The sequence below is a fragment of the Phyllostomus hastatus genome, unplaced genomic scaffold, assembly GCF_019186645.2.
Source record: "Phyllostomus hastatus isolate PE091 unplaced genomic scaffold, TTU_PhHast_1.1 phas_scaffold_345, whole genome shotgun sequence".
Taxonomy (NCBI): domain Eukaryota; kingdom Metazoa; phylum Chordata; class Mammalia; order Chiroptera; family Phyllostomidae; genus Phyllostomus; species Phyllostomus hastatus.
In genome coordinates this window covers 23,910,090-23,938,063 of record NW_025334024.1, presented here as the reverse complement: position 1 = coordinate 23,938,063, position 27,974 = coordinate 23,910,090, and the positions used below count along the sequence as shown (strand labels likewise).

At 59.3% G+C, this 27,974-nt stretch overlaps 1 protein-coding gene across 2 annotated transcripts in view; it reads right to left on the bottom strand.

Moving 5' to 3' along the window:
* Positions 1-357: 357 nt before the first annotated feature.
* Positions 358-27,974, bottom strand: part of CNGB1 (cyclic nucleotide gated channel subunit beta 1) — a 53,270-nt gene continuing 25,653 nt past the window's right edge. The window contains exons 17-33 of one of the 2 annotated variants that reach the window (XM_045818400.1): positions 26,532-26,697; positions 24,567-24,674; positions 23,617-23,774; positions 22,409-22,564; positions 21,071-21,279; positions 19,989-20,039; positions 19,622-19,708; positions 18,471-18,535; positions 17,627-17,749; positions 14,232-14,373; positions 13,289-13,448; positions 11,825-11,922; positions 11,641-11,724; positions 9,153-9,271; positions 8,756-8,902; positions 4,035-4,251; positions 358-1,485 (exon numbers count right to left, since the gene is read on the bottom strand). In XM_045818400.1, coding sequence (XP_045674356.1) covers positions 1,204-1,485; positions 4,035-4,251; positions 8,756-8,902; positions 9,153-9,271; positions 11,641-11,724; positions 11,825-11,922; positions 13,289-13,448; positions 14,232-14,373; positions 17,627-17,749; positions 18,471-18,535; positions 19,622-19,708; positions 19,989-20,039; positions 21,071-21,279; positions 22,409-22,564; positions 23,617-23,774; positions 24,567-24,674; positions 26,532-26,697 — 2,372 coding nt within the window. In that variant the 3' untranslated portion in view covers positions 358-1,203. Of the gene's footprint in view, positions 1,486-4,034; positions 4,252-8,755; positions 8,903-9,152; positions 9,272-11,640; positions 11,725-11,824; positions 11,923-13,288; positions 13,449-14,231; positions 14,374-17,626; positions 17,750-18,470; positions 18,536-19,621; positions 19,709-19,988; positions 20,040-21,070; positions 21,280-22,408; positions 22,565-23,616; positions 23,775-24,566; positions 24,675-26,531; positions 26,698-27,974 lie in introns of those variants that run through there. The other variant, XM_045818401.1, reaches the window with a different exon arrangement.

The window sequence follows — 27,974 nt, the reverse complement described above, 5'->3', positions numbered from 1 at the left end:
TTAGCGGTTCCCCATGTTCAGTGATTTTTATATAAAATGGGCACTACCTACGGGAAATCGGGCCCCTTGTGCTCGTCGTCGCCGGCGGGGACAAACGGCCCAGTGCTAGTTTGTGGTTCTCGGCCCCCACTCCCCCGAGAGCCGTTTGGTTTGCAGATCAAATCCCCTCAATAAATGCCCACTGTCCTCGCCCGGTGGCTCGGCTGGCTGCAGTGTCATCCCGTACACCAAACTGTTGCGGGTTTGATTCCCGGTCAGGGCACACACCTGGGTTCGATCCCTGGTTGGGGTGCGTGCAGAAGGCAACCAGTCGATGTCTCTCCCTAACGTCAATGTTTCTCTCTCTCCTTTCCTCTCTCTTTAAAATTAATAACTATATCTTTGGGGGAGGATTTTAAAAAATCCATTGACTGAATAAATCACTCCCCTCGCCCTTTTTTGGATCATGAAAGTGACATGTGGTGGTCTGGAGAAACTTAGGGAATTTCAGGGGTGTCCGTTGGGAGATTTCATCTTCCAGGATTCATCGAAGCTGCCACCATCGCCTCTACAGTGAGGGAGTCAAAAGCAAGGGGTAGAGCAATCCCTGCTGAGGAGAGGGGGTGACCAGCGGAGGGGGTGCTCAGAAACACTCCCAGCCCCTGGCCGGCAGGCCCATCTCTATTGTATCTGCTCTGAGATAACGGCATCGCAGGGGGCTGAGTGTGGTCTGGGGAAGACACGTGCTCAGCGCCCTAACCAGCGTCGTGCTGCCAACGTGGCTGCCAGCAAAGACAGCATGCGACACGGGCTCAGAGGACCCCGGTCCCCAGTGCGCCCAAAGGACAGTACTTCCTGCCCTTGAAATGTGGGAGACGGACTCCTGAAGGGAAACCCCAAACGTGCAAAACCTCAAAGTCTCCAACGAAGCATCCCATGGTGTTAGAGCCCTCTCTATTCCCTGTCTATGAACTTTCAACCCGGAAAAAATGGTTGTTCTTAAAAATAATAGTCGAGGGAAGTAGGATTCTCAAGTGAGGGTGGGAACCTAGGGACCCTGGGAAACGTGCTGATTTCTAGACCAGCCCCGGGAGAGGCCGACGTCGGGCGGGAAGGGTGACCAGCAGCTAGCTGAGAGCCACTGAGGCCACCACGGGGGACCAGCATCTTGGCTGCTGGGCACGCCGGGGGGCGAGGGGCGGGCAGGAGCAGTGCGGAGGGGCCTCACTCCGCCCCCTTCTTCTCTTCCTCTGGGATCTCCACCGACAGGGTCTGTTCGCCGGGGTCCGGGCCGGGGCTGATGCAGATTCGCACCGAATGCTCCTCGGGACCAGCTGCCCCCTTCGTGGCATCCCCCGGGGAGGCAGGCGGCTGAGAGGCTGGGGCCGAGGGTTCCGGGGCCTGGGGTTCTGAGGCCTGGGGTTCCAGGGCCGGGGGTTCTGGGGGCGCAGGCTGGTCAGGGGTGGTGGAGCCCGCCTCTCCTGCAGCGTCTTCTGAGCTCTTGGCCTGGAACCCCAAAAGAGTGACTGGTGAGGCAGGGCACATCCAAGGGCTCTTAGATACCCCCCTGCTCCCCTTGGCGGACCCCCTTGGAAGAGGCTGGTGGGGGCTCAGGACGGAGCGCTTGGCGGAGCCACGTCAGGGTTACTGGTGCAGACAATGTACTAGGGGGACGCACGTCCAGGGATTCCTAGTCCTGGATGGATTCAGTGGAAGGCCCCAGGGAGATACTTTAGGTCTCAGCTGCACTGCAGGCCTGAGCCCCTCCCCCATGCTATGAAAGCAGGAGAGGCCGTGACCTGGAGGGAGCATCTCCTCGCCCAGCTGAGCTGGCCTCCCTGCCCACCCAGTTCTCAGGGCTGCCTGCCCCTGGCTGAGTGAGAAAAGCCCTAAGAAAACAAGGGAAAGACAGGCGAGGGCAGGAGCAGATGTGGCCTGACCCCCTTTCTGGAAGGTCTCAAAGCTTGAGCTGCCCAGGGGCCACTGGCATGGGGCTGGGCTGAGCACCCCCCCCTGGCCATTTGGGGACTTGGTGGGTCCCTCCAGCCTCCAGCCTGTGGGCTCCCCATGGGTGCTGGCCGTGGTCTGCGTATCAGTGGGGGACTGGCCGCACACCCATGCTTTAGCGGGTACCCACGGCCCCTCCTGCCCTGTCTGGCCCCATCTCTGCACAGAAGGACAGTGGGGACAGTGCAGCCTCCAGACCAGGAGGCCCAGGGGGGCCACAGGTGTCCAAGACCCACTTGAAACGGTGGTGGTGAGTTCGAGTGAGGGCAGTCGGCGTGCTCATGAGAAACAGAGATCCCGAAGTCTGCTGGAGTGGTAAAGTGTTAAAGGCATGGGGTTCAGGATGCTCCTGGAACCCAAGGCATCTTGGGGGACTCACCACGCCCCCTGTCCCAGTGCTTCTGAACGTCTGTCATACCTGCTCCATCCTCCCCTGTCCCCTCTGAACTCTGATAGCGTCCCAAGGATGGGGCAGGATGGGTGGGTGTCTGGAGGCAGTGGCCGTGCCCACCGTGGGACCCCCTGAAGCATCCTGTGCTAAATGGGACCAGAGGAATCAGGGAAAGCTTGGTCGAGGGCTTCGCCATGGGCAGACTGCTTCGATAAAGGGCCGCCTGGGCACCCTGCTTCATCTCTGACACCCCACATGGCAACCATGAGGAATCAGGGTCTCGGGGGTCTTGAGGAGCTAGCCACTCGGGTCCCAGAGTCGGCGGTGACAGAGCTGGGACTCGGACTGTGCCTGCAGACCGCTCCCTGAGAGCTCCTTACACTCGGCCATTCTGCCCTGGTGCCCATTGCGGGGGACGTGCCTTTTACCGGCGCCTCCGTGCAGACTGAATCACATCTCCAGGCTGCCCCGGGGAGGAGCCCACACCAGGGGCCCCTTTCAGGTAAAGCCCGTCACTGCACTGAGGGCACTCCCGTCAACTCGGCCTCCCTGAAGACCCCAGCTGCCAGCCCGACGCTGCCCCCCCGGATGGTGTGTGAGTCAGACCGGCGCGTCGGTCCTCGGTCTGCGGACGTGGGTGATGCCGTCTGGGGAACTGGACCCCCAGGGGGCTTTGAGACCACTCCTCAGTCCCCCGCTGTCACATGGCTTCCGGTGGGGTCCCTGCACTCTGACGCTGGCCCAGATTGAACCTGAGTTCACTGGGTCCCCTCCTGCCACTGAGCTCCTGCCTAACCCCGCCCCTCCCTTCCCGGCAGCCTCCCTGAAGGACAGAGATGAGCAGCCATAATTAATGGGATCGTTCTAATTGGCATTCTTGGCATTAGTCACAGAAAAAGTCCCAGAACTAATTTCGAAATTCCCTTTAGATGTATGGGGACGGGGCCGTCGGCACCACGCCTGTCACCTTTTCAAGTCTTTTAAATTGTCACAGGCGCAAAATTAACTCTGAGAACATCACTTTCATCTGGGGAGGGCAGGGCAGTCCCTGCCCACACCAAGACTTCCCTTTCAGAGCCCACCCCACCTTCTCTTCCTCTGGGATGTGAGGCTGGGCACATCCTGCTGCATAGCCAGGGGCACGTGCACCAGGCCTCCGCAGAGCACCCATTAAATGGCTTCGGAACTGACATGTGACCCAAGCCGTCCAATGACAGTGAGCCCTGAGACTTTTGCTGGAATTACTGGGAGAGAGGTCGTCTTTCTGTTGGACTAGCTAAACCAGGACGGTGTAAACCAGAGCTCGTGGGGGCCAGCCTGGGAATGGAGCCATCCCCGGGGGGCGGGGGGGGGGGGGGAGGGGGCAGGGATGTGAGACCAGCACACTTCATCCCATTCTCATCACTGGAGCTCTGGGACCCAGCCTTGCCCGAACTTTTAAATTAACTGACCCAATACATTCTATTTTCTCAAATGAATATGAGCTTGCACTGTGACTTGCACTCCTGTCACTTACCACGGAACAAGCCCTGCCGGACAGAAAGAAGGGACAGGATTCCCTAAAATTAAATGTGTGGTCCACTCTCTGCGGTCCCCAGGGCTTCCCCCCGCAGCACAGAGTGGGAAGGAGTGGGCGGCTGGGTTCCCACCATATTACCTGTTCCAGCAGCTGCTGCTGTTTCATGGCCGCCTCCTGCGCCGCCAGTTCTTTGAGTCGAGCCCTGAGGTGGGCCAGCTTGCCGCCTTTCGCCCCCCTGGCGCCCATCTTCCCCGCGGCGGCCAGGGCGGCGTTGAAGAGCTTGGGGGTGCCGGCCCGCGGCGGAAGGATCAGCACGCTCTTCGGCTTGGGCTTGGTGTTGTTTTTCAGCATGCGCCTGGAAGAGAGCAGCGTCCGCGGATGTCACGAGCCCGCTCTGGGACAGAGGAGGGGCGCGTGTGCGCCCTCTGTGTTGCGCTCTTGTGACGGTGGTTGCTCCGCAAGCCACTTTTGGGTGCATTTTCTGAGCCACGCCCAGCGCTAAGTGCATAGCATCTCACGGAACGGTCAGCACGACCGATGTGGGTCTTGCTGCCTGTACCTTGTAGATGAAGAAACGGAGGCTCAGAGGGGCGGAGTAACTTTCCTGAGGTCACACAGCCAGGAAGCGGCAGAGCTGGGCTTCCAACCCACGCCTCTGACCCCAGCACCCCAGACCTCAATGATCACAAAGCAACATCACGGTCATGCTCTTCTTGGAGGCTGAAGGATTACTGTACCTGCGAGAGCTGGGGAAACCGAGGCCCAGAATGGAGGGAGTGACTTGCTAGGAAGTGGCAGAGACAGAGTAACAACCCAGACCAAACGCACCCTATCAGCCCACTTCTAAACGAGGAGAGAATTCTCCCTCTAACAGAGCCCTGGCCTTCTCTGAGGAGTTTTTCACACTACAAATTTACGATGCGTGGCTTGGCTCAAGAACAAATGAGTTTTGCCTGCAATCGAGGGCCTAGACTACTAATTGGCAAATGCATTCATCAGAGTCCCAGCAAAGCTTGTTTGTTTAAAAATGAGGCCTTCGCTGGCTGGCTGCTTATCTAATCAGAGGCAATGGATTTAAATTGTGCGCATTGACACTAATTGCCCAAGACTTGCACTTGCTAGCTGGGGCTCTCCCAGGAGAACACAGACATCGTAACTCATCAGAGGCCTCTTACACGCCCGGCACTGTCACCTGTGTCATTTGAGACCACAATGCCCAGCACACCAGTCTGCAGGAAGGCTCCGCGTGACACCAAACTGACACAAGAGAACCATCCATAGGACCTTTGCTGATGGCTGCTGGCTGCTGCCTGGCGGCTGGCTCTGTTCTGAAGCATCGAGCGGGCTTCTGGGACATTTCCAGATGGAGGAAATTGAGCCTTGTTTTCACACAACATGCATTTCACTATAATTAGGATCCAACGTTCACCCCTGAAGGAAGGGGCACGCACGCGATGTTTTTGCCCCGTTTCTTGGAGGAGCCAAGGCAAAGAGCTGAGCGCCTCCTTGGTTTGGGGCCTCAGGTCTCCCCCATAAAGCGGGGAGCTCAGGCAGGAACCCACATGTGGCTCTCACCCACTCAGACATCCCCAGGCCACGCGGTTCTCAGGCCGCGGCTCTCTGTGGATGGGCAGAGCCCCCGCCTCTCTCCTCAAGCTCGTCGTCCAGAGAACCAGAGTCAGATCCTCCTCCCTGCCCCACGCCAGCATACCGCAGGCGGGTCAGGAGCGAGGCCTCGGCAGGATGCAGCTGGCTGGGCAAACCCTCACCTTAGCCAGCCTGAGACTGCGGGCAACAGGCCTTCCTGCAGTGCACCTCTCGCGGGAGGGGAATGGGTGGGGGAGGGAGGGACAGGGTGGGGGGGTGCAGTTCTCAGACATAAACAGTCCGTCCCTGTGATTTGGGTCTATTGAGTCCCTGCAGACCCTGAATTAGGGACCACGAAACTGCTGCTGCTGGGGGAGGTCAGGATGAAGTCTCCGCGTGCCGCTCAGCACAGCATTTCCACCCACCGATCAATACGAAGCCTGTGTGTGCGTGTCTCCCGTTGAAGACACCGTATTTAACACACTGCCGACCCACCAACAAGGAACCCGGGGCCGACGGCTCAGTCACTGGGGTCTGAACGAAGGCACCTCCCAGCCTTCCCGCCCTTAGAAACACAAGACGGCATTTCAGCACCCCGCGCAGGGGCCCTGGTAAGTAGCCAAGTCACCAAAAACTTTTTTTTTTACAAAAATGTAGAACACGTGGCACATCACAGGCCACAAAAAAGACCCTGGTTTACAGCAGGAGCTGGAATGGGAAGGCGGGGCGTCCGCTCGCTCAGCCCCGGCTCCCACACGCAGGCTGGGCCGCTCGAACCGCCCACTGCTCTGCACTGCCTGCAAAGCCCCGAGGTGACCTTGAGTACTGATCTGGGGTTGTAAATAAAGTTCAGTGAGGGGGCGAACTGCAACCACAGGACCTGTGAATAGTAAGTGTGGACCTTACTTCCCTGGCCCTCGGGAGGGGAGGGGGCAGTGGGCAATTCCGCGGGAGTTCGGGCCAAACAGCCTTTGCAAGGGCCCAGTGGCTTCTCTGGGGTGGCCAGGGGAGATGGGCCACAGCACGGCTCCCCTCCCCGGGGGACCCCAGTGCCTCGTGTGTATGGTCCTCTGATAACAGCGCTATGTCCACGCACCTGGCAATGGCTGCCAAGGGGGCCCTGAGTCACGAGTCACCCCCTGGGTAAACCCGTGCAGACTTCCTGCTCCCTCAAAGTAAGCGCCAGGGTGATTTCAAGGCTTCACCCAGGGGCCGCACCCAGTCTCGGCCCCTCGGCTCTCCCACCCCATATCCGGCAGTGCTCAAGAGTTCTCACTGGTCTGCATACCCCCGAGCCTGAGCCAACTCGGGGCCGTTGCACGTGCTGTTCCCTCTGCCTGGCATGCTCTTCCCTGCAGCCAGCGCCCCAGCTCCCTCCCTTGCTCTGGGGCGGTCTCAGCTGAAATGCCACCTCCTCAGAATGGCTTTTCCTTACCGACATATCTCCAACAGCTCTCTCCATCACCCTGTGCCCTCTCGGGGCCCTAGGTGCCCTCACAGCCCTTACTCCCAGCCGACACATCACACAGCCCTTCATTTCCCCATCGCTGGCCTCCACAACTGGAACGTGAGCTCCGTGTGGTCCCCACTGTGCGCCCGGGGCCAAGCTACATCCTCAATAAATGTTCGTGCTGGATGAATAGACGTTGGGGAGTCGGTTCCTTTTATCACGACCACTCTCGGGGCAGTATGTGCACGGTGTTATTTCATCGAAAGAAGTGGAAAATAAGAATACGCGATGGAAGGCAAAGTGGGGCAGAAACCAGGGAGGTGAATTACAAAGTCTTAATCCAATGGAAAAATGATAGAGGGGGGTGAAGGGGTAAACGTTTTAATCGAGCTCTCCCACAGGCCTGGCGCCCTGCTGGAGACATGCACACACAGTGTTTCATTTGTGGTTACCCATAGTTTACACAGGAGAAAGCTGAGACCAGAAAGGTTAAGTAACTTTTCCAAGGTCACACAGCCAGTACCACACAGGGATGAGATCTAACCCCTATCAGCCTCCCAAGCCTGATACCGTGGGTTTTCTACCATACAATGAGGCCTCCGTCTCCCAATTAAAAACCTAATCTGAAGGGGTTGAAAGCAAAAATGCGCTTTTCTAAGAAATCGCCTACTCCCCAGCCGTCCAAACTACAGACGGACGAGGTTTTTCACTGCAGCACGGTTTCTGCTACAAAACATCGCAAACAACCTGAATGCCCACTCGCAGGAACGGTCTGCGGCTCTCCGCAGGAACGGGCACGCCGCCTGGGGCCCGAGAGCGAGAGCTTCTCAGGAGGTGTGGTCATGTGAAACACAAGCCAAGTGCCAAACAGAATCTATGGTAGGCTACCAGTTGTGCAAGACAGAAACAGAGGTCAGGAAACATCCCCGGATCTGCCTGCTTTTGCAAAAGGAAACACAGGGAGGAACAAGCAGAAACTAATGAGACTGGGGTCCTTTAGGGGGGTGGGCGGCAACAGGCAGGGGGTGGGGATTGGGACCCTTCTCTGAGGATCCTGTTTTGTAGCGGACTGACTTTTGGTTAATGTATCTCGTGTTCAAAGTCACACACACACACACACACACACACACACATTCAGATCCCTAGACAGAACACGCCAACCCCGCTGTATTTCAAGAGGACAGAACAACACCCTCGGGGGAGGAAGTGAGAATTAATCCGAGTCACACTGAAGACACGCGTCCGTCACACGTCCTCCCGCTAAAGCCAGCAAGAGCCGCACTGCACTCGGGAGCCTCTCTGTTCTCTGGTGACACCAGGGCGCGACGCCGATGCTGCTTTCTCTGTCTTGCCGTGGGGAGAGGGGAGAGTCCCGTTCCTCGGGGTGGCAGGAGGAATTTGCAAACATGGGAAAGGAGGAGGTTGGAATGAACTCTGGGGTGCTGGGTTGCAATGGTTAAATATAGACAAATGCAAACGGAAAAAACGGATGGTCGAAAGAGTCAGAGCCACTAAAGACAGGAAAAGGCTGCGGAACTTCGACCCCAGATCGAAGGAGACAGAAGGTGAACTATGGCAACACGAGGCAGTGGGTCCTCCACGTGACCCAGGAACAAACGGAAAAGAAGAAAAGCTATGAAAGACACCATTGGAACCATGAGCAAAATTCCCATCTGGATTAGGGGTGAGATGCAGGATTGTTTCAGCATCGGATCTCCTGGTTTTGATGGAGGTGCTGCCGTTATGGGAGAGAAAGTCTCAGTCCTTCAGAAATGCACACTAAAGAAAGATATACGTGGATGTTTGAAATAAAACAGCGTACCTGGCCTTCTTCCGCAGTAACTTCTGGGACTCGGGATAATGCACCAAAATTTCATTCAGGTCCTTCTTGTCCAGAATGAAGAGGTTGGTGAACCCGTGGGCCACCACGTTGGCGGTGCGGCGGTTCCCGCCCCCGACAGCCAGCAGGCTGCGGGGAGAGAGCCGGGCGGTGAGGCCCTTTGGAGGCCGTGGTCCCAATCACACTGAGCCTCCATTCCCAGCCCCACGTGGGCACAATGCAGCCCCACACAGGTGAGAGCGTGTGTCATCTGCCTCCGTCCGCAGGTGCACCCGCATCAGTCCCCTCACACCCACCGAGGGCCCTGGAGGATGAGGTCCCACCCCACCCCCAGCCACCCCCCTGCCCTCCCCCACCCTTCACCCCGCTCCCCTCTGACCTTATTTCTCCAAACACGGAGCCGGCTTTCAGCGTCACCAGCACGGACTTCCCATCAGGGCCCCCCAGGACCTGCACCTGCCCTGCCTGGATGATGTACATCTCGCGGCCTATCTCCCCCTGAGACAGAGAAGGGGGAAGTCCCTCTGTCGTCATCAAAGTGACCACAGAAGCAGCAGGACTGGGCCCGGAGGCTGGCGGCACAGCCGGGAGGAGCCTGCCCTGGGGTCCCACCCTGCTGCCAACGTCATGTGGTGGTGGGGGGGAGGCCTTGGTCTCTCCACCTGTGGATTGGGGGAGGGATCACAGCAGGAGTTAGTACAGCAGTGGATGTACTGGGGCCAGGGTACCAGTCCTCTGCAAATTCCTATGGCGCAGCCCAGAAGCTCGGGCCATACTCGGTGGCTCAGGCAGTAAACCGATGCCTATGTCCAGCGCACACTGCATCAGGGGCGCGGTGAGCACTCGCCAGCAACACAAGGGCCCAGCACCTAGGCAACCCGGGTCTGGGCCAGCCCCTGTCCTCAGGGCTGGATGTGGCCGAGCCTGCTTGCTCCTCAATGGCCCTCTGAGGCAGGAACTCTTCCCGGAGGCCACAAAACCAGCCACAGGCAGAGCCAGAATTCAAACCCAGGCAGTCTGGCTCCAGGTTCACGGTCGTTGTGGGTTGAACTGAGTCGTCCCTTCCCCCCAATTCATCCCAATCCCCGGCTCCTCAGAACGTGGCCTTATTGGGAAATAGGTTCTTCGAAGACGGTATTAGTTAAATTAAGATGAGGTCACACTGGAGTTGGGGGCACCCCTGATGCAATATGACTGATGTCCTTCTAAAAGGCACATTTAAACGCACAGCCGGGCATGGAAGGAAGGCAATGTGGAGAGACACGGGGAGGAAACAGCCACCACTGACAGCCCCACTGCCACTTGACCTTGGACTTCTGGCCCCCAGAACCGTGAGACACACGTTTCTGTTCTTTAAGCTGCCCCGTCTGTGGCGCTCAGCAGCTGTCGCAAACGAATACAATGGCCTTCATCCCGAATTAAACGGGATGAATGAGTGATTTGCTTTGGACCGCCATCGGAAATACCCAGGCTGCCACACACCTTCCTCTCCTCGTGGCCGCACAGGCTCCTGCCCTGGCCCGCTACCTGTCGGTCTCAGCTGCCGTGTTTACAGGGAGAAAGACCAAGGACAGGTAAGCCGATCACACTTTGCTTCATTTGACATGTTTCCTGGATATCTCACACCTGCATGACCTTCTTAACAAAAAGGAAGAAAGGGTCGTTTCCCTGTTTCTGTGTCCAACTTGACGAGGGGCTGAAGCGTATGGGGGAGGGGTTCATGAGCTCACCCTCACCTCCGTAACCAGCCCAGGGCTGACCTGGGCTGGCCTGGGCTGGCCCAGGGGTGTCTCAGTAAAATCATCGCTGAGCAAACCGGACAGCAGAGGGCGCCATTCACACATGCTCACCGAGCGCTCACTTACACCCAACTGCAAACTTTCCGGCCTGATTCACTTTTCCTCACCTGAAGCAAATTCTAGGCCACCCACAAAGATGACAGCAGCTGCTCTGTGCCAGGCACGGTGCCAGACTCTGTGTGCACATCGTATTCAACTCGCACACCCACCCCCGGAGAGCGGTACTCTCCGGAGAGCTCTACTTCACCCACGAGAAGAGAGAAACTCAGAGAGGGCCAGCCACTTCCCCAAGGGTGCACAGCTAGGAAGTGGCTCCAGTGTCAGACAAATGCACCCAAACCCCTCTGGGTCTCTACGGCTGCAGCTTTAACTCACAGCCGTATATAACACACTTTCCCCCAGCACTGTTTCCAGAAATCACTAAAGCTAAAGCATACAGCTTACAAACAGGGCTGGGGGTTTCTGAGTCTCACACAGGTTGCTTGGGAAGTATTTTCGCTCCCACATACACACTGGCCTTATTAACAGCTCTGTAACAAGGGGCCTGAAATCTGGTTTCTGTTCTCTCACTACTGACCACGCACTCCAAGTGACCTTGGTCTCACCTTGAATCCCAAAGAGTGGGACCAGAAGGGCCCTAGACACTGTTTAACCCCAGGATTCAAACCCAAATGTTTTCCAAGATCAAGCAGGTGATGTAAAGGAGCAAAGGCAGCCTGGTGGGAGGCAGTGGGGAGTGGTGGGGCTTGTGGCTCAGGAGTGAGGACGAAGTCTCCCTGGAGGGGCAGCCCCTTCTCCACCCTGGCTGACTCCTGTTATCTGGGAAACTGAGGCTCCGTCGGTGCTAGCGGATGTTCTGTTTTCAGCCAGAAATCTGGATTTTTATGTAAAAACCTTCCAACTTTAAGGTCGGAGACTAATTCAATCTTTTTTTTTCCAGATTAGGGGGGGAAAGAACCACAAACACCTCTGCAAGGGCCAGGGTTTGCAGCCCCCCTCCAGCCCCATCCCCGACAGGCAGCGGGCAGCCAATCCCAGGCTGCACTGCGGCCACCTCGGGCCTCTCACCTTCTTGCACACGTAGTCGTTGGGCAGGTAGACGACGGAGCGCAGCCGCTTCAGCATGTCAAAGATCATCTGTCGGTCACAGCCCTGTCCCGGGGGGAGCAGAAAGGACTCTCCGTTAAAGGACGGCATGGGCTCGGGCCTGCCAGAGCCCACCCTGGGGGCGAGGGCGCCGGGTGGGTCGTACCTGGAAGAGCGCCACTTTGCTGACGATGTCGTAGTTCACGTCGATGGCGAGGTCCAGCCGCATCTTGTCTGGAAGCTGCACCATCAGCTCTGACTCATCTGCACAGGAGACCCTGGCAAGAGTCAGAGGCAGAGAAGGCTCCTCCCCAACACACGGCCGAGTCTGCGCGGCACCTGACCCCGCCACACCGCTGCTACGCCACCCAGATTGGGAGAGCACCCTCTCTCGCCTTTGCAGACACCACTCTCTTGTGTACGCTTTCCTGGTTAACATCTACTCATTCTTCAAAAAGCAGAACTAATGCACCTCCTCCAGGAAGCCTCCCGAGACCTCCCACCAGCTATGATGTTAGCAGTGCCTGGGTTGTAGCACACATCACACCCTTTATTGCGATTGTTTCTTTGTAATATATCTTCCCTCCTCGCACTGTTACAACAATGTAAGCAAGAACTAAGGTACTTTGAGCACTGTTTTTACAGAATGCTTTATGAAGATGGTTTATTTAATTCCTCCCAGCAACCCAGGAAGTGCTCACTACCGTAGCCCCACTTTACAGATGAGGAAGGGGAGGCTCGGGAAAGCAGTGACTTGCCCGTGGCCACGCAGCCCACAGGGTGGACTTGGGATCTCACTCTGGCAGGGGATGGGGGGTGTGGAGGGGTGGGGTTCCAGAGCCTGTCCCAGGACAGGAAGGGCTGGGTCTGTTTTGTCCACCGTGAGGTCTGTGGTGCCCAGCAGAGACCCAGGCGTGGCATGAATGTTGGCCCCTGGAGACAGGAAATGCGATAGTCCAACCCCGATGCCCCTCCCACTGCGTCACAATTACGTATAAGCTCGAGGTCTGAGCAAGGCTGGGCGGGGCGGACCCTCTCTGGATCTTTACCAGCACCCGGCATCCGAAGGAAGGGGATGACGTAAGGGAGGCAAACGTGCCTGGTAGAGTGTAGTCACGTGCTTTAGCAATGGTCAGTAATGAAGCCCTAACACTCATTGTCCGCAGGCTTGCCCACCCCCCAGCTCAGGAGACCTCGGGGCTGAGGTGTGGGTTCTCTGAGACCGGACAGAACCCCACGGAGGCAGTGGGACCCTTCCATTTGGCTGAGGGAGTTGGGGGGCCCTAAGGCACAGTGTCGGTGACCTTCGGGCTTTTCAGAGACTTCCAAAACAACATCTAGGCTCTGAGAACAAAATAACTAGCTCCCAAGGATAAAAAAAAGAAACGGGAAATTTAAATAATTAACATAGGATTAGCACATCCTGATTTCTGTAAAGGTTCCGTTTAGAAACTGCGAAAATGTCACTACACCTGGAAGTGATTTTCAGGTGAGATTCCCCCACTTTGTAAGAATTACTGAGCACACCCCATCACGGGCAGGAAAGCAGAAACAACTGAATTAAATGAACCGTTTGTAGCCAAAGAATTTCAGGCAACGTATAATGTCAACAGGCCAGCAAGAGTCTTACCCAGCATGCCTTGGGAGTGCCAGGTGTACTCGTACCAGGTCTTGACGCGTTTCTGCACGGACCGGGGGATCTTGTAGAAGTTCATGTACTTCACTGTGCTGTCCATGCAGCTGCGGTAGTAGGTCTGCCCCGCGGTGGCGGCCCCCACCACGTCTCTCATCTGGGGGCAAGGGAGAGGTCAAGGACGCTGCTGGGTCACAGCGGGGCCCTCACGCGGCCTGTGGGGGCCTCTGTCACGGGCGCGTTTACTTCACACAGAGCCGGGCTGAGGGAAGGTCAAGGCAGTGGGGGAGACCAGAGAGAGGGAGACCCACGTCCACGCACAGAGAAGTCTGTGCTGGCTGGTGGGAGTTCCGCCTCCAGCGAGGACGGAGGTGGGAGAGAGAGGGCAAGGCTGCTAGCCCCTCTGGGGCCTCAGGTCCCGGGGAAGGCCTCTCTGGCCCGGCTGATGATTCTGGTACAACACAGCCCCTTTGCGCCAGGGGCCCCATGGGGGGGGGGGAATGTGCCCCGTGCACTGCTCCTCAGGGCAGGGCCCCTCGAAGGTAACTCTGAGGACCGCTGATCGTCACCTCCTGCGCTGGCTGGAATATGAGCTGTGCCCCCAGCCCACTAGGAACCTCCAGGGGCTCCCCTCCACCCTTGAAGAGGATCTGGACCACCCAAATCCTCAGCCTTGGCGGAAAGCCATTCAGCCCAGTCTTCCGAGATATCCCACCGGAAGTGACGTTTCAAAGGGAAGCCCCTCACAAAGAGAATGGGACACACACACGCACCCCCACCCCCCACCCAGCGGGCCCTAGAGCTCCAGGTTCCTAAGTCCAGGGCTCTGTCCCGAGTTCAGGCTAAAAGGTATGGGTGCAGATGGGGACAATTCTGTCAGCGAGGGAGAGAGAGGCCCTGCAGACAGGGGGGTGGGAAGCCAGTCTGGTGGCCCAGCTACCTGTCCGATCATCACGGAGAAAGCAAAGACGCCCGTGAAGTAGTTGAGCAGCTGGAAGACAATCTCAAATAGCGTCTTAGGGTCGGGCAGCCCGCCGATGGTGATGAGGGTCTTCACAGCCCAGTAGTAACAGCGAATGTAACTAGGGGGGGAGGAGGAAAGGGAGCTTGGTCATCGCAGGCCCCTCCCCGCCAACCCTGGGGGCCTGGGTCTCACAGACGTGTGCTGTCCGAGAAAGAAACCCTTCACAGCTTCGATGTCTGAGAAAGACAGCCTCCAGGCCCACACGGCTCTCTGCGGTCTGGCTGCATGGCTGCAGCTGCTGGCTGGCTTGTCGTGGCCCCGCCCCAACCCTGCAGAGACATGGGGCCATCCCCATCTACAGATATGGAAACTGAGGCCCCAGAAGATTGACAGGAAGAGCTGGCAGGAGGACAGACCAGGGCCCTCCGACTCCTGGTGCCCAGAATCCCTCCGTTTCCCTCAATGTGCTGTCGATTTCCAGTCTTTCCTTGGCTGTCTCGTTGTGTTGGTTCATGGAAAGCCAGCGCCCCATCAAAGTCGGGATACATCTCGAGGACCCTCTTTTCTGACCCTCTCCCTCGCCCACCCATTTTCCAGATAGTAAAACTGAGGCCCCGAAAGGGGAAGGGAATGCTCACGGTCACCAACTCTCAAGTTCCAGAGGTGGGAATGGAGCCCGGGGTGCCATCTGCTTCTCCGAGTGGTCACCCCACCATCTCTAACCCTGTGACACACGCGTGGGAACCCCTGGGAAGGGAGGCATAGGGGATGGGCCCACGGTGGGAGGAAGGGCAGAGGCCAAGCCCCGAGCTTGCCCGATTATCACAAAGCAGCACGAGTCCCTCGTATGCCGGTCCACTCCCCCACGCTGTGCCGTCCCAGGGGTACGGGACAATCCCCACTGGCTTTCCTGCGCCTTCCTGTCCTCCCACCGGGGCACGTGGGAGCCGCCCAGGGCCTGCCCCAGATCCAGTGTCCTGAGACACCCATGCTCCCAGGGTCTCTGCTCAACTCCCAAATCTAGAACATCGCCCAGCTGGCAAGCTATCCGGTCGGAGAACGATTCCCAGTGGGTCCTCCCCTGGGCCCCTCCCACCAGGTGGTCACGCAGCGTCACGGTCAGAACACGGGCTCCGGGGCCAGGCTGCCTGGGCTCTGCCACCTTCTAACCGCATAGCCTGGGCAGGTGACGCAACCCCAGTCAGCCTCAGCCGCCTCCTCCCAAAGTGGGCGTGGCAGTAGAAACCATCCTTCACAGGCGACATGAGGACAGATTGAGGTGCTAGAGCACCTGGGCCAGGTGGGCTCTCACTAAATGTCAGCTGCTGGATTCTTCCCTGTGGCTGGTACCTGTCATGTGTCTGCAGTGGGGACAATAGACGCCCCTGTGTCCTCAAGAAGCTCACCGTCTGGTAGGGACAAGCAAGCAAATGTGTAATGACAGTGGTGGGGGGGAGGGGAAAGGAGAGGTTGTTGGGAATTGTAAGGGAGGGGTCTCTGTCGCTGACCAGCTTGGAGGCCTGGGGCAGGGCTTTGGACCCCGCCCCCACACCTCCCGAACACCTGGTGCCTGGAGAAATCTCAGGACAGCACAGGCCCGCCCTGTTAAGTCCCCTGTCGTACCAGCTCTGGCCACCAGGGGGCGTCTGAAACAGCCTTTAGCGGGCCTGAGCTGTTGGGCCAGCGGAAGGAAAACAGGAGTGAGGTCCACAAACCTCAGGTTTTCCCCAAGCCCTTCCTGGTGGGAGGAATCTTCCTCCGACATGGCGCATCTTAGGGGACTCCTGGAAGTCCTTGTCTTCCATGCTACTGGCTCTGTGGGGACCCCTGCATGCCCCAGGCTGGGCAGAAGCAGGATGAAGGACCCAGATATGTAGGAACTTGGGTCCTCAAGCCCCAGGCCACAGCAGGCACTCGGCAAATGGTTGCTACTTTGGAAATTATTATTGGTGTTATTATTATTATTATTATTCATGGTATTGGGCCTCTAGAGGAACCCTCCTTCACCACTTGTGCTTTGGGCATATATCGGGGTTCCCTGTAGGATTTCAGTTGGAAAAGTGTAGTGTTGCCAAGAAAGGCTGCCCCTCCCCCACTCAGCATCGCAGGCCCTGCAGGAAACAACCGCAGACAGGACAGCCATCCCCAGGTCCCCCTCCCTGCTGCCCACTCCTCCCCAGGCCTGCCCGTGGTGGGCGTGCCAGGCCCAGCCCCAGGACACAGGTCCGTGGCTCGCTGGGGCACAGACCCCTTTGAGACTCCTAGGAAAGCCAGAAACTCCTCCTCAGAAAAGCCAGTATGCCCCACACACCCTAGCTGCCCTTGCACTCCGAGAGCTCGGTAGCCCGTGTGGCCAGTGGCTACAGTGTTGGGCAGCAAAGGTGTAGAGGGTGAGGCTGGAACTGCCCAGGTGGGGAGGCTGCTTAGCAACCTGGCCCCGCCTCCCTTCCCAGGTGAGTCCACTCATCCCCACCTCCTGCGACACAAGAGTGCCCCCAGCTCCTTAACTCCATCATCCTGAACTCCGCACCTTTCTTCAGGTTGCTCCCTCCCCCGGGGGTTCTCTGCCCTTCTCTCCACCTGCCAAGGCCAAGATCAAACTTAACCTTTCACTACTGACCGTCCCACACCAACTCATCAGCACGGGGCAGGTGGTGTGACGTTTAAAGCTCTGTAACCACGCCACCTGGGTTCAAATCCCAGCTCTCTAACTTAACAACCGCGTGACCCTGGGAAGTCACTGCACATCTGTGACCCCCTCTGTAAAATGGGGTGATGATAGCGCCTCTCTTGCATGATTGTTGGGAGGATTAAGTGAGCGACTTTGTTAAGTGCTTAGAACAGGGCTGGCATGTTGTAACTGTCCCCCGGAACCAGCCGCTATTGTTATGATTGTTGTTACTATTATTAGCACGGCCATCGCCATCGCCCTGGCCATCACCATAATCATGTCATTGTGTATGGCAGCTCTCTGGGTTGGCGAGTAGGTTTCGCCTTACGGGCCAGTCCCTCCGCGGCTGGTGACGCCTGGGAGCTCTGCCGAGGTTTCTCTGGCCCTGTTCCCTCCCCGCCGTGCCCTTAGGGTTGATGGGTAGGCACCCGTGCAAGAATGTGCCGGCTCTCCCAGACTCGGGGATGCTGATAGGACCTCTCTAGCCGGTCTCGTTCATGCCTGTGCCCCTCGCTGCCTGGCACACGGCAGGGCCTGAGGAAATGTTAGCTTTGGGAAGATTTGAAGATTTGACCCTTCAACCTTATCACGTCGGAGGGTCCTCGGGGTCAAGGAGGCCCCGGCAACGAGCAGCAGTGGGACTTCTGTGTGGGAGTCCTCGTGCATGAGTGACAGCCCCACGAGGCAGGCTGCGGCTCACCTGTTGCCCACGCCATCATAGACCCAGTGAGTGGAGCCGATGCCCTGATAGGTCGACGCCCAGTAATACAGACATGAGTTCAGGTGCAAACTGTAGAGCAAGTAGGCGGTGGTCCTGATAACCCTGCAGGGGAGGAGAGGGCGTGAACGCAGCAGCAGGAAGGGTGGCCGTGACATCTCGCCCAGGGCTGGGGACGCAGGGAACAAGCCCGTCCTCACCTCTCCCGACGCCCACCCCACAGATGCGCCCTGTCGGGGCCGCATGGCCCTGCCCAGTGCCTGGCAGGGTGGACACTGGCCAACGGAACGGCACTGGCTGGACTGAGACAACCGGATGCTCTTTGGAGACTGCGCTGGTTCGGGACGGTGGTGTTTGAACAGCGTTGTCAGGGCGGGGGACCGGAGCTGGCACAGAGCTGCTTTGTACGGACAGTCCAGGGCAGTGCGTGCATGGGGAGGGGCAGAGAAGGGACAGCTGTGTGCCGAATGCCCACCCGTGAGAGAGGAGGGGAGGAGCCTTGTCCCTGAGCACAGCCTGGCTGGTCTCGCGTTGCACCCTTGGACACCCACCACCCCCGTGTGTGAGCGGCTGGGGTGGGGCTTCGGTGCCCTGAGCCGAGACCAAAACGAGGCTCAGCTCCCTGGACAGCGGTGAGCCACGTGCGTCGTTGACCTAGGTGCGCCCTTCTTACAATTGGGGGAAGTGGGACGTTCCTGCTTCTCTGAAAAACAAACATCCCCGGGAGAAGGGCCGGGAAGAGGCCTGGCTTCCTGCGGCGGGGAGACCCGCAGGGCTGCGGGGGGAAGCGATGTGGGCGGGCGGAGCGCAGGCGCAGGGGTCTCACCTGTAAACGTAGGCTTTGCTGAGGATCGACTCCAGGCGGCTGTTAAACTCGAAGAAGGCCAAGTACTGGGCGGGAAAGCAAGGTGTCAGGGCAGCCCGAGTCCGCGGTGAGGGACGCCTTAGCCCACACCCCACAACACGAGGACTGGGCTCTAACACTGCCCGAGGGAGGGGGCTGGGGAGGGCACATTCGAAACCAGAGCCCCTTAGCCCTCAGGGCGGCCAGGCCCGGAAACTCCATTGACTAACCCCAGGGCACCTCCCCCTCTGGAAATGACAGGGAATGAAGTCTCCACCGTTTGCATACAACTCCAGGGCACTCCCGGGCCCTCTAAATCCGATCGTGAAACCTTTAGGGGTGCCCGTGTCCCAGGGCAAGGACACTGTTTCCAATGTTTACTTAGAAAGAAAACAATTTCTTAAAGGAACAGCATCCCCAACAGTCCTCACTTGGACCCTCTGAGGTTCTTCTGTGTTAATAAACCGCTCTTCCCCGCCGACCACCTTCGGTGACAGTGCTGTACAGGTGACCGAGGTGGGGGTGGGGTACCAACTCCTGGGCAGTCGAAACTCCATTACAAGTTTCGACTCCCCGAAAACTTCACTGCTACTAGCCTGCTGTGGCAGGAAGCCTTACTGATAACCAGTCAACTAATGCGCATTTTGTAGGTTATGTGTATTATACACTGTGTTCCCACAATAAAGGAAGAAATGTTGTTAAGCAAATCGTAAGGAAGAAAAAATGTGTTTATAGTGCTGTACGTGTCTGTGGGAAAAACCTGCGTGCAAATGGACTGCACAGTTCAAACCCACGCTGTTCAAGGTTATCTGTGTGTGTGTGCGTGTGCACTCGTGTGTGTATATAAAACATTAGCATGTTCTCCCATGTGAGGCATGCATAACCATCCTCCGTCTGCAGAGAGAAAGCGGGCACTCGGGCAAGTTCGGTAGCTTGCCCCGAGCTCACAGGCGGTACCCAGCAGAGCCGGGGTTCGAACCCAGGCTGGACTCACTCTGCCAGCTCCCTCCACGCTGCCTCACTGCCTGTCCCCAGGGGACAGCCCTCCCCGCCCCCCAGTGCTGCTCAGGGCGGACACCCAGGTGCCAGCGCCGGTGCAGATGAGGCCTTGCACGGGGAGCCCCTGGCCTCACCTTCAGACAGCGGGGCAGACGCAGGAGGGGGTTCGTGCCGAACTTCAGGTACAGGAAGTCCAGAGGCAGCAGGCAGAGCAAGTCCATCTGAAACCCCAGCGGGACCCCGTAGTGGGTAAAACGGGAAACCCCAGGGTTGAGGGGTGGGGTGAGTAGGGGGACCTCTACCTGTGATGGACGGCTGAGCCCCAAATGCCCCGGAAGGGCCTGATGTGGAACCGGAGACACCCCTCCCACAGGCCTCGGACCGGCTGCCCAGCCAGCGCCCGGCCAGGGGCAGCCACGTCACGCCGGCCCCAAAGCACCCGGGGTCCCCGGAGACACCACTTTTCCGGAACCCACAGGCACTCGCATCGCTGGCACCCACCTTGAAGCGGGGAGACTTCAGGTAGTTATTCCGCATCTCCTTTGTGTCTGTCTGGAAGAAAAAGGCGTAGTGACTGTGAAATGGCCTGGGGGCTGAATAATCCCTGACCGAGCGGGGCAGCCATGGAGATCCGGAAAGACCCTCCACCTTCCCATCAGAGCTGCAGCCCCCTAGGCAAGGAGGAGCCAGAACGGAGCAGCTGAGCCTGCAGGTGGAGAGATGGAGGCCCCCAGCCCCCCAGCCCCCACCTGGAGCCAGGAGGGAGCTGTCCAAGGTCGCCCAGCTAGATTCTCACTTCTAGGCAGGAAGGCGAGGCTACTGACCCCTTTGCTAGGCACAATGGTCTTTCCTGGACCATTTGCAACCTTGTTGACCGAGGACCCGGCAATGGCTGTGGTCAGACCAGCAAAGAGGTTGCCCAGCGAATGCTTTTTGTTCTAAAAGCACAACCTCAGCTCGTCTGCACACACAGAAGCAGTCACTGCCGGTGCGGAATTTCAAAAAGACCTGCACGGGGACACGGGGACCCTGCCTCCTGCTTCTGCCAAGTCGCAGTCAGGACTTCGGTCCGCTCTCCAGCAGTGAGGCCCGCACCACCAGAGCCCAGGGGCCCGAGGTGGCCCGAGTGGCGTGCCCTCTGCAGGACCCCCAGGGCATGCCGACCGCCAGCAGCCAGCTGTGCTGAGCGCCCTGCACACACCATCTCAGTGGATCCTCGGAGCAAAGCCGTGAGGTGGGGACAGTTACCGTGGACACTGGGGCTCGGGGAGGTGGCACAGCTAGTGGGGGCAGAGCTGGGGCTTGACCCAGGTACACCTGCCCTGAAGGCCACTCTGCAGACCCCTTCTGCATCTCTGACTCCGACGGGTGGTCCAGGAGCCGCTCCGCCCACCAGCGATATCTGACCACATCAGGGGTGTGCGACCCAAGCGGCCAGGTCGCTGCACAAGCAGGGGCAGGCACTCCCCGGGTTCCCTTGTTCATCTCTCCCATCCTCTACAGAGGCGTCAGGGGCCGGCCCGCTGAAGGCCCCGGCTGCAGAGTCTGCCCCCGGCCACCCGCCCCGCCTGCCTGGGGCTCACAATGATGTCCCCTCCTTTGACGAACTGCAGGCGCATCTGGAACACGGTGATGTCCAGGAAGTAGATGAGGTCGCACAGGTAATCCATCAGCAGCCAGAGGTGGAGGTTGCCCGGCGTCTGGTAGGGGAAGGCCCACCGCACCGGGATCAGCCAGCAGTTCCAGTTCCAGGCCATCACCACGAAGAACAGCCACAGGATGTACATCAGGTCTGCGGGGGGCGGGGGGAGGGATGGGCGCAGGCGGAGGCTCAGCGGGGAAGGGCTCCCGGCGTCTGCACTGTCCTCTCTGCACTACGCCTGACACTGCTGTAACGCGGAGGGGGTGACGCTGGCTTGGAATTACAAATAAACCACGGCGAGGCCCTAGTAAATGACGTGCTCCGAGGAGGAGGCGTGGGGGCATTATTGGATAACAGACAGCTAACCAGAAACATCTTTGCTTTCATTCTCGTTGAAATGTTTCCAAAAATCTGTTTCCTGCCTTAGTAGATGCAGGATGGTAAGTAGTGCAGACAAGACGGACAGATGGATGCACAGACATGCGGGTGGATGGATGGATACCGTAGGTCACCTGATCATCTTAGAGACCCAGGGGATACCAGGGTAGGAGGTCTGTCCCCCAAATGACTGCTTGTGTGACCTTGGGAAAGTCCCTCTGGGGCACCTGCCCTGCCCTCCTCAGAGAAGATGACAAAGGCAGGGAGACTCTTTGTAACCTATTCAGAGCTGTGCGCATGTGCAGGGCCGTTATTCCGGAGGAATATGAAGTGGGCTAAAAGGGAGGCAGGAGGGAATTCACTTTCGAATCCAGGGGTGTCCGGCCTTTTGGCACCTCTGCGCCACACTGGACGAAGCAGAGCTGTCTTGGGGCGTACGTTAAACACACGGCGACAGGTAATCCCCAGAGAATCTCCTAGTGATTTCAGTATATTTACAAGTTTGTGTAGGGCTGCGTTCACAGCCCTCCTGGGCCACACGCAACCCACGGGCCGGAGGTTGGACACCCCCACGAGGTGTTGGGAGAACTTCTTCCCGTTTCTGCCCCGAGCAGCACCTCCAGGGAGGAGCCAGCAAGAGCAGGGAGGAGGCTCAGCCAGGAGTCGGGAGTCCTAGTCTGCCTCGAACTGGTCATGTGTTCAGGCCATGACTTAACTCCTCGGGGCCTCAGTCTCCTTGTCTGTGAGATGGGTATGCACTTGTGCTCCTTTCCCAGGGATTTTTGTGTGTGTTTGTTTTGGGGCCACAAACCTGGGATGTCCACAGCCTCCCAGCCCACCTCTGGCATGGCCCCCCACTCCCCTCCCAGCTTCCCGCCCTCTCACTTTACATGGGACTCACTGGTCAGCGGGTCGATGCTCTTGGGGAACTGGTACTTCTTCCAGGGCCGGCGTTTGAACTTGCAGCAGAGCATGTCGCAGTAGTGCTCCTCCTCCACCTGCCCCGCCTCCACGGCCTTCGTGTCGGGGGCCGGCTCCGGGGTTTTCTTGGCTGGAGCTGCGGGATGACACGGGTGAGCACCGACCCAGCCCCGAGGCTCAGGTGGAGGGCGCAGAGAGAAGGCCGCCAACGGCAGACCCTGGAGCTGGAGCCGAGGGGACCCTGGCACCATCCCACGGGCTGCCACAAGCTCTGTGTGCAGAAACCAGGGTGCTGTCTTGGAGCACACCCCCCAGCTCCGTCTCTTCCAGGGACCTGGGCACCCAGCCACGCGCTCGCACCAGCTCCTAATCTGAAATTGCTGCTGGGCAACCTGGATGTTTCCGCTGAGATCCTGCCTGTGTGTCCGTCCGTGTTTGGGCCCCTGTGGTTCCCCTGTAGGGCCGGGAGCACCTCATACCCAGGGCTTCCCCCACCCAGGGTCAGAGGTCAGGACAACGTCGCTCTAGACTTCTCAGAGCAGCTGCTTCATCTCTCAACCAGACACCAGATGGGATCACAGCCTTCCTCCACATCTGTGGCGATGCTGGCGACCCCGAGACTGGCTCTCTGGGGTCCCATACGGTTATGTTTCCGGCTCCAGGACTGAAAAGTCGGGCTCTGCTAGGTTCCTGGCTGGCACCACCAGTTCTAAGGCACGGTCCTCCTTTGGGAAGACCTGGGAACCTCTGCTCCTCCCCCGCCCCCGTGACAACTGGCACCTTGAAAGTAGAAAATTCTATGTAGCCCCATAAGAATGTTGCAACTGAGGCATCTAAAAACCACGACTGCCTCGCACCACCTGAGTGTCAGGCCGTGAGGTACGTCCTAAGGGGGAGCCACCTGCCTGCCAGTGGCGGAAGGCAGGAGGCCAGTGAGGGCACTTGCCCTGTGGGGCGGGGAGCCAAGTATGACCAGATCACTGGTCAGAACTTGGACCTTCTTCCCTCCCCTGGGTAGACAGCTGAACCTGTGCACAGAGGACCCAAACATCCAGACAGCGGGAACCGGGGCTTCTCTCCAACACTCCAGTAATGGGGGACCACCCTCCCCATGAGTTGGCAGGGGGCTCTGGGGATCCTACCCCACCCCTGGCCAGGGTGGGGGGGCATCCCCAGCTGTGAGCTCACAGGGCTTGGGGCTCTCCTCGTCGGAGGTGATGTCCGGGTCGATGAGCTGCTCCTTCACCTTCTCCGTCCGCTCCTTGAAGAGCTTCACCAGCTCCTGCAGCCGGTCGTTGATGATGGCGCTGTTCTGGCTGGCCGTGGAGGACGCGCGGTCCTGGCCACTGTGGAGACACGGCCCAGGGTGAGCGGGCCGGGTGGGAAGGGACCCTGCGCCCCCGGCAGCAGGAGCTCAGTACCCCCCGGCCTGCGGGAGGTGAAGCCGGCCCCAGTTTCCTTCGGAGATCGGAAACATCAAACCCACTTTGCTGTCTCCTGGCGGGAATGACACCCAGGGGCCCCGCTTTCAGAAAACTTGCCCGGGCAGGCTCTGATGCAGACGGGCTGCCCCGAACCCTCTTTGATGCCGTCTGTGATGTGGGGGGTCCCACTGCCACCTCAGCCACCTCCAACATCGTCCCACAGACCGGCTGCGGCCGAAACCTCTGGGAGCTTGTGAAGATGGAGTCCCCGGGTCCCGCTGTCTGAGGCCCGACCCAGCGGGCCTGGGTGGGCCTGGGAGTCTGCATTGTTCACCAGCTCCCCAGGGCTGGGCTCCTCCTGGTCCTTCCTCTCCCCTCTGACCCTTTCAGGGGTTCAGCGCCAGGAGCCAGCCCCTGCCCGCGGCTCCCCTCAGCCTCCCCTTCACAACAGAGTCCCTCCTGCCCAGGGACGCCTCCCTCCCTGAGCACAGCCGGCAATGGACGCAGCAGGACCCAGATGTTGCAGAACCCCCAGGCCAGCCCGAAGCAGCGTGGCCAGGAGGCCCCACCGTGCCTCAGTTCTTGGAAGTCACGGGCAGAGTCTGCCTTGGGGTGGAGGGCTCTAAAAGCATCCACGGTCCCCCCTACTCAGCACCTACCCCTCCCCACCCAGCCTTCGGACTCTCTGAGACCCCAGACATGGCCCCCACTCACTCCGTCTCCTGTGGGTTGGGGGTCTCCAACCAGGCGACCACGGGGGCTTCGGCTGGTGACAGCACCCTGAGTTCTTCAGCCTCATCGTCCTGGGAGGGCAGCCGCTTCCTGCAGGGACACAGACGGGGAAGGGGCCCTCAGTGAGGGCAGGGCCCCTGGCAGATCACCCAGAGCCAAATCCTGGGTTGGGGTGGGGCTGGTGATGCTGCCGCCCGGGGGCCTCACTTGCCTGCAGGGGACAGAAGGGAGAAGGGAGGGTCCCGGCTGCTCTCCGGGCCTCAGTCTCCACATCTGTTCAGTGGCCCAGCATGCGGCTGATAGCGCTGCCTCGGTCCCGGGCAAACCTGAGCCTGCATCCTGCCCTGCCTCCCACCAGTGCGTGACCTTGGTGAGTTCCTTAAACTCTCTGAGCCACCTCGGTTTCCCCTTCTGTGAAATGGGACTAAATCTACCCAACTCAGTGAGACACTTACCTCCCAGTCAGGCCTCAGTCTAAACGTTCTCCTCCCTTCCCCCTCCCAGTCCAAAGTCGCTGCCCTCGCCCGCACCCCTCCCCCTGATTTCTCTGTCGCACCCCCCTCTCAGCTGCCACCACGTCCCAGGGGCCCCCCCTACATCCAGCTAACTCTCCTGGAGGCTCAGCCTCCTTCCCTTTGCAGATGTCCCCAGCTGGAAAAGTTGGCGTCACGGAGTCCAGTGTCTAGTTTACAAGGTGACCTGGGACAGGCCCTTCCCCACCTGGAGCTCCAGGTGCCTTATCTGAAGGATAAAGACTGAATTATCGCCCATCGCCCAGGCCACGTCTGCCAGCAGGCACTGCACATGGGCCCTCCGGGGTCCCGGCCAACGGCGTCCAGGTTTGACGCCGCCCGGGACTCTTCCATCCTCAGCGGGGCCACTGCTGGGACACACGAGGAGGGCTCTGAGACTGTCCTGCTACCTTCCGCCAACTGGCCTAGGATGGCAAAACTCACGAATGAGCACATTCACACTCTAATTGAAGGGACGGCCACCACACACACACACACACACACACACACACACACACACACACACACACGAGAAGACGGAGGCCGAAGTCCCACGGTGGGGACCCACGCTCGGCCCTCCTGCACACAGCCTGGCGCCCTCTGCTGGGCCCGGAGAGCACGGGCGCCTCCCCTTGAGCCGCACCCCAGTCACTCACAAGGCACCGCCTCAAACTCCGCAGCCTGCCCACAGCTGCCCGCGGGGCCTGTCTCAGTGAGCCGGCTCGGGCTGTCCCACACCAGCTCCTTCCACGCAGCTGCAAATGCATCTCGAGAGGATCTTAGAGACATCTGCAGCCTGGACCAGGAGCCCCACTCGTGAGCAAGGAGCCCACGGACTGAGAGCGAAGGCCAGAGCGTTCATAGTGCCGCCACGGACAGTGGCCGGAGGAGGGGGTGGAGGGCCGGCCTGGCACCCGGAGCCTGAGGAGTGTCTCGGGGCCGGCACACACGAGTGCTAAGGAGCCAGGCGAGCCAGATGTGAAGGGGATCGGCCAACAAAACTAATCCAAATCACTCCTTCAATTAAAAGCACAGAAAGGCACAGGCCCACAGACAAGGTGTGGACGAGAAAACAAAAATAAAATACCGTCTAGTGTAGTGGGGTTACGATGGTTATTTTCCTAGTGTTCTTTGGTGTTTCCATGGCATTATTTCATAATAAAATGGGGGCAGGAATTAAGCCTTGTCACACTTGTTACCGCCTCTTACACACGGTTGAGGGTGGGTGGGTCGGGGCTTCCCGGGAGAGTTCGCCGCGCAGCCCCACGCCGGGAACTGGGGGACCTGGGAAGGGAGGGCCCAGCCCCAGTTCTAATACCAGCTTGCCGAGTGACCTTGGGCCAGCTGTTTCCCTCCCTGGCCTCGGTCCCCTCATCCGCTACATGGACGGGTGGCACAGTGCTGTGAAAAGCCCAAGAGAAGCGTGAAAGCCGACCTGAGGGTCCCTGCGGCCGACCCCGGGACTGTGAGGGTGTCGGATTTGGCGGGAGAGGGCGGCGGCAGCTCCTCCGGTGAGGGTGGCTTGCCCTCCTCGATGAGGGGTTGGCGGTCAGCATCCGTGTCTTCCACCTGCACTTCGGGGTGCTGTTTCGTGACAGGCACTGGGGGAGAGCAAGGAGGGGACAGTCAGAGAGAGAGGGACAGAAGCCCGGTCCCGGACTGTGTCCTTCAGGGAAGCCGCAGAAAGCAGGTCTGGAGCGGCGCTGGCAGCCACCGCCCAGCAGGACCCGCGGGAGTGGGGAGGGGGGCCCCATGCAGGACATGCAAGAATGCAGATCCCAGGGGCCTGCAAGGGCCACGTGGCCCCAGACACCAGTCCGGGGCCCACACAAGAAGCCAGGAACCACGGGAGCCTCAGGCGCTCCCGGACACAGCCTGGGGCTCAGGTGTCCAGAGCCCTACCTGCGCTCCCTGGGCCTGGGGAAGCTTCAGGGACCCAGGGTTACAGCGGGGCCGGGGGTAGATCAGCACTCAGAGAAGGCATGGGGAACCTGGGGGTGCCCGAGTCCTAGGACCTGGCCTAGCACAGCCTGGCTCAGCTGCTTCCCTTCTCTGGGCCTCAGTTTCCCCAACCTGAGGTGGGGGCGATGGTGCCTTCCCAGGCCCGGGCCGGGGGGCCCATGGCCTCACTCTCTTGAAGGGCCTCAGAGGGAGACTTCTGGAATTCTCCTCTAGTCAGAGGTAACTGCCTGTCTTTGTCGTATTAGTCCTCTTTGGGTGCCCATTTGGTATTTCCTTGTTCTTGTACATGCCAGGGGCCCCCACAATCCATCAACCCAACCCCTCTCCTGTGGCCTGAGACGCCTGGTGCCCAGTCCCACATCCTGAGAATCTGGTCCTCCCCCTGGAGCCTGGGTGTGGCTCGTTCCCCCCTACCCCAGGGACTTGGGACCGGGTCTGCTCCAAGGCGGAGCTCAGAGGACGCTGAGGGGGTGCTCCACACCCCAGCGCACCTGGGCAGGTAACCTCCCCACAGCAGCCGGGCCCAGGCCTGGGCACCGGCCGAGCAGGGGCACATCCCCCAATGGGGAAGGGGAACATCCTGAAAACACCTGTGACTTCTTTTTTGCTGCCGCCGCGGGGAGAGCCAGCCCTGGGCAGAGTTCGGCGGAAAGAAGAACCTAAGCAGGTGTCAAGTCTTCGGGGTAGTGGTTTCACCAGGCCCCACGCTCCCCGGAGAGGAGCACAGACTAACAAGAGATGCCCCGGGCTGTGGGAAGCCGGGGAGAGCAGGAGAAGGGGGGACCGTGTGCTGCTTCCTGGCAGACCTCAGGAAGGGGGGTGGAGGGGGTGGGGGCGCAGAGGCAGCAGGGACAAGGGCCCCACCGCCCCCGACATGGTCCAGCAGAAAGCACCCCGGCCTCCCCGTCCAGGAGTT